Raw genomic sequence first — 11,097 nt, forward strand, 5'->3', positions numbered from 1 at the left:
TCATAGCTTTGGCTCTCCCGTGTGCCTCGAGACAGTGGGAAAAGCTCAGAACAGCCGAGATGGGTACGACATTAACCGATGATGTTGGACTGATGAAGCAGTTGTGGTTTACAGATCCTTACGGTAAACCCAGTGGCAAGTGTTCTCTCACCAAAGAAGGGGTTAAAGGATGCACCTGCCCGAATGGAGTTGCCCCGTTCTTCTCAACAGTGAGTGACACGCTGGTTTTCCTATTACGAGGCTGAAAAATCACTTTTTTTAGAAGGAGGTTTCCGATGGTCACTATATTTTAACATCTACGATTTGCACTACTGAGTGCCTTTTCGACGACGAATGTCCCTCACCTGTCGGTGGGGTTCTAGTAGAACCTTTCTGTGCATCCAACGGTCGGTGTTTACTCTCGTGTGCTAAGGTGAGGTTGTAGTATTCAACAACAACAACGACTTCATATGTTTCTCAGTCGTTCTCATATTGCCCATCTAGGAGTAGATGTGGGGATGTGAATCTTCCTTGGAGCGAAGAAAAAATCTCCAACGTGTGTCGATTTGTGGTGTAGAGCTGTGTAGCGATGAAAACGCCAACAGGGCGTCTTGATATCGTTCATGTTTACAGGTCTGTGTCACCGACCCTCCGTAACACACAATATGTCTCTCTAGGTTGGAGGAATCCCTCAGCTAAGCTTATGATGAAGATAGTCCTCGACGGCTAAGTATAAAAAGGCCTTGTAAGGCATTCTTCTCATATGCAGTGTAGTGTTAGCTCAACGGGCAAATCACCAACAGAAGTGTCATCAATGAGTGCGTGCGGTCAATAGAGCGTCCAATTTGAAGAGTATTTATCCTCTAGTAGGACATGGATGGTAGTGTCACCCTAGCACAAATTGTAGAGTACCCTTTCACATTGCTCAAAGGAATCTTAAAATCTTCGCTGTGCGCAGCAAACCCTGATCAAATAGCTTCTATGCTGTTAACAATATCAAACGGACAGTAGCCATCTTCTCAGAAACCTATTTGAGCAATAGTAACTTCTATTTGTACGGGTGGGGGCGGAATTAGGGTAAATTACCAAATCCAAGGAAGAACGACAAAATCCAAGGAGGCTCGTCGTTCGCTCTCAGCAGTTTCTGGTAGCCTTTGTTAACAGATTTCACCTGTATAACAGTTCGGGTTTCTGGTTGCCTTTGTTAACAGATTTCACCTGTATAACAGTTCGGGTTTCTGGTTGCCTTTGATAACAGATTTCACCTGTATAACAGTTCGGGTTTCTGGTTGCCTTGTCGGGTTTCGGGTTTACCCTTCAACTTGTCTTCCTTTTGTATATCATCCAACGGAACTTCAATTTCGAGAAGGGGTCGGAAAAAAATTAACTTTTTTTTCAACGCCTATTTTGGAATGGCGAGCGAAATGAAAGTAAAAAAACGTCCAGTTTGACTGCTCAGTACTTGCCCCCGGCTCGCTGAATAAGACAGATTAAGACGATTTGTTGTTTTGCATGGCTACGTTTATCATGTTCTCGTGATAATTGACTGTTTCCAAAACAACTTCACTTTGAAGTTTAGAAACGACAATTTGAATACTCTGTTTGGCTGGTTGGTTCCATCCCAGTAGTATTTCATACACAAGGTAAATTGGAGGTTAATATTATTCTTATATGAAAACTTAACTCTTGCGTCACATAGATAGTACTAGCAGCCCGCGTCGCTTCGCTCCGGGGATAGTGCCGGGTGTTGTGGGTCCAGTTTGCCTGCACCCTTGTAATCTCATCAAACCTTCGCCTTCCTCAGTATAGCGAATGAGCCCAATATCGATTACTGTGCTGCTAAGTCTGTGGTATTCGTACAGAACTTAAGTGCAGGTAGTGCGCTTATTGTTATTGTCTTAGGGTCGTAGTATTGGTTGCTCTAGCTCGAGTTCCCTTGTTGTGTTGTTCTTAGAGTTCATCAACCGATACCCCGACACCTTTTTGGTGGAGGACGACGCTTGGGTTTTGTGGGACGATGGTATCTATCGACCGGTGGGTGAGCACCGGGATTATACTACTGAGGAGGTAGATGAACTCAATCGTGTGGCCAATGCGGGTCCTCATCCAGAGGATTTTTACGGGCCCGATGACTCTTCTGCCCCGACATCTCTGCCTACAGTACCCCCTGCCTTCGATTGGGACATAGACGGTGCTATTGCGCGAGCTGGCTTACGGCATCCGGGTTGGACAATCCCTTCGCCTTTTGTCCCGAAGTCACGTGCTTGGGACACTATTTGTCTTCGAGGTTCTGCCCGTGAAGATGCTACCTGGCTTACACGCTCTCCCACCGCCGTTTCAGTCGAGGCTTATCAGTCTCATGAGTGGCATGACTACTGGGAGACCTTTGGGGACACTCGCTGTTCGTCCCGCATGTTGGGGTCCACGATCATCTTCGAAGATCTTAAGGTGGCTGGTGTGGTGTCGTCTCTTGACGAAGATTGTGCCGGACGTTGTTTGCTACTCTCCGGGTTGAGTGCTGGCCCCTATCGCGGTGTGTCCCGTGAGGATGACTCATATCCTCCTCCCTATATTCCGGCGGCCCCTGCCATTCTTCGGTGGTTGCATAGTGCTGATATCCCCGCCACCGCTGTAACCATACACTGCGATTATGGGCATCGTTATGGTGAGCCGAGGAGTGAGTGTACTGTTCTTTGCTGTTGTCCCGCTCATACTGAGCTAAGTGTTCATAGGATTATGCGTTTGTCCCGAGAACGACCTTTACGCCCTCGAGCATATACTTTCGTCGCTCGGAGCAACCGCTCCTTCGACTTGAACTTGTGGGACCAACGGGGACGCCGTTCTGGACTGGATACTCCTGAAGCCCTTGTCGATCTTCTCTACAAGTACGAGGTGGCGAAGAATCAGTTCGAGAATGCCCCGTTGCCTTTCACTCGATTTTACCGTTGGCCTCAGTTCTTTCGGGATATCCGCCCGCATGAGTGGTTATTAGCCGAGCAGTATGCTTATCCTTACAATGTGGACTATGAGAACGTCTCCATTAATCATATTTGGCGTCGTACTGGTCTCAATGCTGGATTGGAAGAAGTAGTGTATCCCCTTCTGGACTATTACCGTACGGCTGATACCCGTTTCGTCCCGTCCAGGTGGCCTGGTTGGAACTATCGTGGCCTCAATTAGGAAAGTGGATCTTTTGCTTATTTTCTGTCCCGTAGCCTCGATACCCGTGTATCGTGGCTCGGTTGACCTTTGCTAGACTCTATCTTTCCGTCAGCTATTGTCATCGTCCTTATTATTGTGAAGTCTGAGGGTTGGCTCAGGTTTTGGGGGGGACGAGGTGTTGTGGGTCCAGTTTGCCTGCACCCTTGTAATCTCATCAAACCTTCGCCTTCCTCAGTATAGCGAATGAGCCCAATATCGATTACTGTGCTGCTAAGTCTGTGGTATTCGTACAGAACTTAAGTGCAGGTAGTGCGCTTATTGTTATTGTCCTAGGGTCGTAGTATTGGTTGCTCTAGCTCGAGTTCCCTTGTTGTGTTGTTCTTAGAGTTCATCAACCGATACCCCGACACGGGTTATAGTGCATTTCCTGCATGGTTTTTGCACTTGATTTGTTATGAAAGTAAAGCGTGGACTCCACAGTGTGGAGTAATAGAGGTCTCCCAGTCCTTCTCGTTTAGGAAGATGAGCAGGTATGCTTCAACACGAGTGTATGGTTGAATATTATTACTCCAGTGACAATGCATGATTTCAATTTCAAAACTTTTTGTGAAAACAAAACGAATTTAGGAACTTCAATTTGGACACGTACTTCCTGCATTTATGGTAGCATTTTATTTTGCATCCTCCGGCGTGCACTGTCGGTGATAGTGTCTTACCGGTCCTCTATATTACAATGAAGATATAAGAGTCACAGAGTTTTTGAATGTGTTTTCTGTGCGAAAAATATCGAGTATTCAGAAAATACGTCATAGCATTCGAAAGCTCTTGTGAAGAGCTCCCAGATGGTGTTAGAGTTGTTGGAAAACTCAATGGCACTCACGAAAAATTCAAATTTTACGCTCGGCAGGAAATGACTTGTTAATAGAACAGGTAGCACTTTGTTGTTATTTCACACGAGTAATAGCTGCGTTATTGCACCTGCCGCTAGCTCTAGAAAAGCTGTTTTTTTAACAACGAGTGGTATGGGTTTTTATTTCTGAATATTCAACTTGCACAAACGGTTATTCAAGAAAAACACATTCTGTAGTTGCGTTGTAGTCTCGTGTAATACTGCTCGAATTCGATAAACTTGTTGTTGTTGTTGTTACTCCTGGTCCTTCGTTTCTGCCTCTCCTCGGGGTCTTCATGGGAATACCAAATCTCAACATCGACGGGCTTAGGGTGCTGTTCCCGTACGATGCTATCTACCCAGAACAGGTAGTATAGGGAGGGTTTTAATATTTTACGGAGTTTCGCGTCTCTGTGTGGTAACACTACTTGTAAATTTAAGACAGATATGCTCCCACGATCGATAGCACAGTTATGAAATAGCTTTCTCAGTAGTGTGTTTCATATCACTAGGGTGAAACTCATTTATGGAAAATACGAATATGATAATACACATGTTTTGGGTGCGTAAAATGATATTCAGATCTCATTGGAGTTTGACAACCCGTTTTACGTGAAGTGGCTTCGTAAAACTCGGTGAAAAACGACGATATTCGCGATGATATGCAGTAGTCGTGAAATATGTTTTTCATACCACCAGGGTGGTGAAACTCTATTTTTTGCCTTGTGCCTCGATGGTGATTCACGAATACTACTAAATGTAAAATTTTACGTCGCAAGCACAGTGCAATAATCATAGCTCATATATTTTTACACTGTAAATGCAGTAAAAGGCGTACGAAACAAAGCGCTATATTTTACGAGGCTTACATTTCAACACTTCTAGAGATATCCCTGTAGTGATTATCAGAAAATTGTTGAAAAATCTATTCTTGATCATTTTCATAACGACTTTAGTGATGGGCTCAACATAGTGGAGTTTCACGACCCGTTTTACGCGAAGTGGCGTGATACTTTGTAAAAAACGCGATATTCGCGGTGATATGCAGTAGTAGTGAAATATAATTTTCTCACTAGCGTTTTTCATACCACTAGGGTGAAATTCCAATATATTATAAAATCATCAGCATTTCTTGCCAACAATCTACGCTCTCACTCGTACGGTTCGAACGCTCTATTATGCCCACGTGGAGTTTTCAGCTGTATATTCTGCGGATCATGTCGTTATAGCGCGTTTATTTTTATATAAAGTAGTATTAAACTCTCTATTGATTTTCGGTTTAAACTTGACCTCTCCTGAGTTTTGATTTTTTTTTCCAAAAATTCGGGAAAATTTATCCTCCTGAATCTTTGAAAAAAAATTGAAATTTTAATTTTTTTGATGAGCATCGGGTTAATAGTACTTGTTGATATTTAAAAATGCTAAGGTCGTGGAAAATAATTTCTACGATTGATGTTATTGGAGTTTCACAACCCGTTTTACGTGAAGTGGCTCTGTAATACTCTGTGAAAAAGAACGATATTCGCGGTGATATGCAGTAGTCGTGAAATATCATTTTCACGGTTGTGAAACTCCACTATTTGATATCTAATACGCTCTTGCGAAGTGAGTTGAATTTTGTGGAAAATTTGAAATTTTCTGAGGCACGTTACTCAGGTACAATACATGCACTATTTAAAACAAGCACTGGATGCATCACATGGACAAGGCCTCATCGAAATGCCTACTGGTACGGGGAAAACAGTTACTATTATGAGCCTTATTACGAGCTATCAACTCTCACATCCACAGGTGAGCAGTTTTGTGTTATCCGAATTTTCAACTGCTGTTAAGGTCGACCGGAATTTTCGTATAGAAAATCTAGAAACAAGATTGGAGTTTCACGAACCGTGGTATGGAAAACACTAGTGAGAAACATATTTCACCACTACTGCATATCACCGCGAATATCGCGTGTTTCTCCGAGTTTTACGCCGCTTCACGTAAAACGGGTTGTGAAACTCCAATATACTTTGATATTAAAAATATATATATAATCGAAAAATTCTCTCTTCAAATCGCATGTAGTGGAGTTCTATGAAAAAAACACTAGTGAAAAACATATTTCACTACTACTGCATATTACCGCGAACGTCGCGTTTTTCACTGAGTTTCACCACCCTAGTGATTTGAAAAACACTAGTGAAAAACATATTTCGCGACTACTGCATATAACCAAGTTCACGTAAAAGTTGAATGTATTTTGATCTGATAATGATGCTGTTTAGATGGGCAAGTTGGTGTACTGTACGCGGACTGTACCAGAGATGAACCAAGCCATTCGAGAGCTGAAGTTGGTGATAGAATACCGAGAGCGTGTCCTCGCAAGTGAAAAGCCTGATGAGGCGCCTCAGGTGAATTCAGTCGTCCGTCGTTTTGTTGTTGAAGTTTTTCATCTTCATGTGCAATTTTGGTGAAAATTTTGTATATTGTTGTTGTTTTTTTTCGTAGATTTTCACACAAAATCGTGAGTAAATTTTCAAAATGTTGTGAGAAAAATTCTGAGCTCGGGTGAGGAAACCAGAAATATGTTTTAACATTTATATTTCAATTCGTTTGTGTAGGTGTACACTGCACTTTCACGACCGTGATATGAAAAACACTAGTGAAAAGCATATTTCACATCTCACTCTGCAGCTTAGCAGTGAACAACGCGCGTGAAAACAAGTGATGTGTTTTACGTGAAATAGAGTTTCATGTCCAGCTTGATTTGCGAAGTATTTTGAATTCACTTCATATCGCGTATTTTACGTGGAGTATTACGCCACTTCACGTAAAACGGGTGGTGAAATTGCACCACATTTGGCATAATTTTCTTGTTAATATTAGTTTTTTTTTCTCAGAAATTTCTGGGTATCGGTTTATCCGCGCGTCGTAATATGTGCATCCACCCCGACGTGGCAAACCAAGCTGATCGCGATAAAATTGATATAAAGTGCAGGGAAATGACGAGTAATTTCTTGAATAAAAAAAGGTATTAAGTTCTCCCTAGTTGTTGGTGGTGGTTTGGTATTGTTTGAAATGCGGGTGATTGTTTTTTGTATTTTTCTGAAATGGAGTTTTACGCGTTTTACGCGAAATGGCGTAATTTTATGTGAAAAACGCGATATTCGCGGTGATAATATATTTTTCACTAGTAGTTTTCATATCACTAGGGTGGTGAAACTCCAATGCGAAGTGAATACAGAAAACCTTTGTGGAATTTTATACAAAATTGCGAACCGACAGTGTTGGGGGAATATATGTACAGTAATCGCTTTTCTCAGCTGAGCTCAGGAGTTTCCAAAGCTAACTCGGGTAGAAATGTACAGAAACCAATAGAAATTTCCCAAAAGTTTTCGCAGAATTTTCTCACATGTAGTTGACCATGTGCATATTTTCCTACACTGCAAACCGGTTTGGTATTTCTTGAGAATTTTTTCCACGCAGTTTTTCGTGCTCAGTTCAAGCACCTCCACAGGCCGTTGTTCCTTTTTTGAGCAGTACGACGAGTTGATCGGAGGTGTTGGTAAGCGCTATAATAATGACAGTGAATCGGCATCAAACGAGGAGAAAAAGAAGTTTGCGGTACTGAATTTTGGCAAATTTTTTTGTCCAATTTTTTGATTTAGATTCCTAGTGGAGTGTATACGTTGGAGGATCTAAGGGTAGCTGGAGGAGCTGAAGGCTGGTGTCCTTATTACATGAGCAAACGCCTCCTACGCCATGCTGATGTGATTGTATTTAATTATCAGTAGGGGACAATTCACTAGGAGTCATACCACACCTTTGTCAACTCAGATACGTGTTGGACCCGAGAGTGTCGGCGTCGGCGTTGATTGCTGGAGAGGCTTCTGGTAGAGGCGTGATGACTCATGGTGCACTTGCTAAGGAGGGGGAGGAGAGACCGGCTGCGTTGGGTGTTGATAATAATGATGATGATCAGCAGTAGGTTGAGGGAGTTTAACACGTTTTACGTGGAGTTTTACGCGTTTTTTGTGAAGTTTTACGCGTTTTACGTGAAGTTTTACGGTTTTATGTAAAGTTTTACGCGTTTTTTGTGAAGTTTTACGCGTTTTATGTGAAGTTTTACGTGAAGTTTTATGCGTTTTACGTGAAGTTTTACGCGTTTTATGTGAAGGTTTACGCGTTTTACGTGAAGGTTTACGCGTTTTTCTCCATGTGAAAAACGCGATATGAAGTTTGGAGGAATGACATTATTTTACGTGAAACACAGCACGCGTTATTCACTGGTTAAACGCGTTTTTGGCGCAAGTGAAATGTGATGAAATATTTTTTCACTAGTGTTTTCCATATCACGGGTGAAACTTCATTGAGTTTATGTGTTAGGTTTGAACCCGCGGTTGTGATTTTCGACGAGGCGCATAATATCGATGATATTTGTATGGATGCTTTGACGGTTACAGTTGATAGAAAGTAAGAGCGGTGTTGTTATTCCGGAAAAAAAAATTTACCCTTAAGGAGTTTCACCACCCAAGTGATATGAAAAATACTAGTGGAAAATATATTACACGACTACTGCATATCATCGCGAATATCGAGCCACTTCACGTAAAACGGGTTGTGAAATTCCATTGGTAGTAGAGGATTTACGAAAAAAAAGAATTTTGTATTTTGTGAGAATTGTCGGTATTAATGTGGTCTTTGAGAAAGTACCTTGCTTTCCCTCTGTAGAACGATCGATCGGGCGAGTAGCAATGTGAAGCGGCTACAGCATGAGGTAGCTTTTAAAACTGATTGATGACTGCGTTTACTTCTTCACGATAGGTTACCCAGTTAAAAAAAGTTGACGAAGCCCGATTGAAGGCTGAGGTCGAGAACTTAATGCGCGGGTTGGCACCAGCGTCGGGGATGTCTGAGGAGGATGAGTGAGTTTGTGGGAATTGGAGTTTTCACAATTAGTTTTACGTGAAGTGGCTCTGTGATACTCTGTGAAAAAGGCGATATCATTTTCACTAGTGTTTTTCATACCCACCATTAAGTGTATTTTTTTTCATTTTTGTCGATTTTTTTGGTAAATTTTTGGGAATTTTTGACCAGAATTTTTTTTGAACATAATATTGTCTTCGGTCTAGATTGGAGTTTCACAACCCGTTTTATGTGAAGTGGTGTAATCCTGCTTGTAAAATATAAGTGTCCGCGACCGATAACACACTTTTTCTCTGCGAAGTGAAGTGTGAAATTAGATTTTTTTTTCACTAGTGTTTTTCATATCACTAGGGTGCAACTCCATTGTTGAGATGTTGCTTATTATCATGCTAATTCTCACTTTTTCCCAGCTTTCGCGAAAAATTTGAAATTGTTATACTCTACTGTTGAGGTCGGTTCTCGAAAGCCGATATATGTGGTTTTTTTGCGGGAAAAATTTGGAATATTTTTGATGAAATTGATAACTGCGAAAATTGCGATATAATTGATGAAATTTTCGGAAGTGAAAATATGATGGTTAACTTAACAACGTAGACTGTTTAGCGAGATTGATTTCAATGTGATAGTAAATATGCGTTTTAGGTCAATCAGTGCACTGCGGTTTGGTCCCAATGAGCTGAAGAAAGCTGTCTCTGGCGTTTCACATTTGGTGATTCCTGGCAATGTTCGTCAAGCTGAACATTTTTTGGGAGTACTTCAGCAAGTTTGTGCATTCCTGAGAGCGTATATCAGGTGAATTCATCAGGGGAATATGGAAAATTAGGAATTTTTATCATGTGCAGAGTTGACAAGGCTCGAGCAGAAGGTCCGCTTATGTTCTTACACGAGCTGGAATCGCAGCAGTTTATAGAAGCTCGAACGATGAAGGCTTTTGATGCCCGTTTGAGGAGTCTTATGAATACACTGAAGATTACTGATATAGACGAGTGAGTTGTGGTTGATAAAATGTGTGGAAATGAACATCTGTTTGTTGGTATATACAGTGGAGGTTCACTAGCACTAGTTAAGAACGTATTTCACGACTACTGCGTATCACCGCGAATATCGCGTTTTTCACGGAGTTTTACGCCACTTTACATGGTGAAACTCCAGTGTGCCCTAGTGCGGAAAATATGCACACAGTTTCGATATATATGTTTCTTTTCGTCAGCAGAGTTCAGGATTTTCCTCACGATAGTTTGAAAATTTACGAGAAGGGAGAACTACCACGATTTTATCATTGTCATCAGCACGTGTGGGTGACCATATGCGTATTTTACTACACCTCTTCATCGTATGTTCACTACAGTGTTCGCTCTCCTCAGCTGAGCTCAGGAGTTTCCTATAGAAATATATATGCGCGCACTGTTGTGAAAACGTACAAGAATTTCCCGAAATTTCACCAAAATTTTCATATTGTCACCAACACATTTAGTTGACCATGTGCATATTCCCTCTCCCCCCACGCTTAGTTGAGTAATACCATAACTACTCTTACTTTTTTATATGATCTGTAATGATTTTGAATAATTTTTCTATAAAGCTTGTTCAATGTGGTTTATATACGAGTCCTGTATTGACAAAATAATGAAGTTTCACAACCCGTTTTACGCGAAGTGGCGTTATACTCGATGTGAAAAACCAAACATTCGCGGTGATATGTAGTAGTATTTTTTATATGTGAAACTTGAATGTCTTCTGAGGAACTCCTTATGAACATTGTGAACTGCGTGTCATCACATTAGGAAGATCATTTTCCCAATTGTTATGAAACTGTATGGATAATTTTCTCGCGAAGTTAAATGAGTTCGCCCTGTTAGGTTCTCACCGTTGACGAAGATATGTGATCTGTGTACACTGGCGTCGTTGCATTCGAAGGGCTTTGCTGTTCTTACAGACCCTTGTCCCGAAGCTGAGGGTAAGTGGAAGTTTTATTGGAGTTTTACGCGAAGTGGCTCGTAAAACTCGTTGTGAAAAACGCGATATTCGCGGTGATATGCAGTAGTCGTGAAATGTGTTTCTCGTATCACTAGGGTGGTGAAACTCCGTTATATAAGACATATACATTTGATTAACATGTTGTAGTAGAGTGCCTCGTTTATAGGTATATATGACCCGCA

The 11,097-nt window shown here is 41.6% G+C and overlaps 2 protein-coding genes across 2 annotated transcripts in view; both read left to right on the forward strand.

The window, feature by feature from the left end:
- Positions 1–2,037: 2,037 nt before the first annotated feature.
- Positions 2,038–3,500, forward strand: Pmar_PMAR004199 (hypothetical protein). The gene has a single exon (XM_002768562.1). It carries the CDS (start codon positions 2,392–2,394, stop codon positions 3,157–3,159), a length of 768 nt encoding a protein of 255 aa, XP_002768608.1. The 5' UTR covers positions 2,038–2,391; the 3' UTR covers positions 3,160–3,500.
- Positions 3,501–4,326: 826 nt separating this feature from the next.
- Positions 4,327–11,097, forward strand: part of Pmar_PMAR004200 (DNA repair helicase, putative) — a gene marked incomplete at both ends in the record, with an annotated part of 10,683 nt that continues 3,912 nt past the window's right edge. Inside the window, 14 exons of the mRNA XM_002768563.1 lie at positions 4,327–4,398; positions 5,687–5,821; positions 6,298–6,423; positions 6,913–7,043; positions 7,320–7,426; positions 7,530–7,636; positions 7,681–7,802; positions 7,850–7,996; positions 8,399–8,485; positions 8,744–8,789; positions 8,837–8,937; positions 9,581–9,730; positions 9,781–9,924; positions 10,798–10,895. Of these exons, the coding sequence (XP_002768609.1) occupies positions 4,327–4,398; positions 5,687–5,821; positions 6,298–6,423; positions 6,913–7,043; positions 7,320–7,426; positions 7,530–7,636; positions 7,681–7,802; positions 7,850–7,996; positions 8,399–8,485; positions 8,744–8,789; positions 8,837–8,937; positions 9,581–9,730; positions 9,781–9,924; positions 10,798–10,895 (1,573 nt within the window). The remainder of the gene's footprint in view (positions 4,399–5,686; positions 5,822–6,297; positions 6,424–6,912; positions 7,044–7,319; positions 7,427–7,529; positions 7,637–7,680; positions 7,803–7,849; positions 7,997–8,398; positions 8,486–8,743; positions 8,790–8,836; positions 8,938–9,580; positions 9,731–9,780; positions 9,925–10,797; positions 10,896–11,097) is intronic.

Source organism: Perkinsus marinus (genome assembly GCF_000006405.1).
Source record: "Perkinsus marinus ATCC 50983 genomic scaffold scf_1104296967842, whole genome shotgun sequence".
Classification (NCBI taxonomy): Eukaryota; Perkinsozoa; order Perkinsida; family Perkinsidae; genus Perkinsus; species Perkinsus marinus.

Coding starts and splice junctions, on each gene's coding strand:
- Pmar_PMAR004199 (XM_002768562.1), top strand. CDS start 2,392: ATGTTGGGGTCCACGATCATCTTCGAAGATCTTAAGGTGGCTGGTGTG.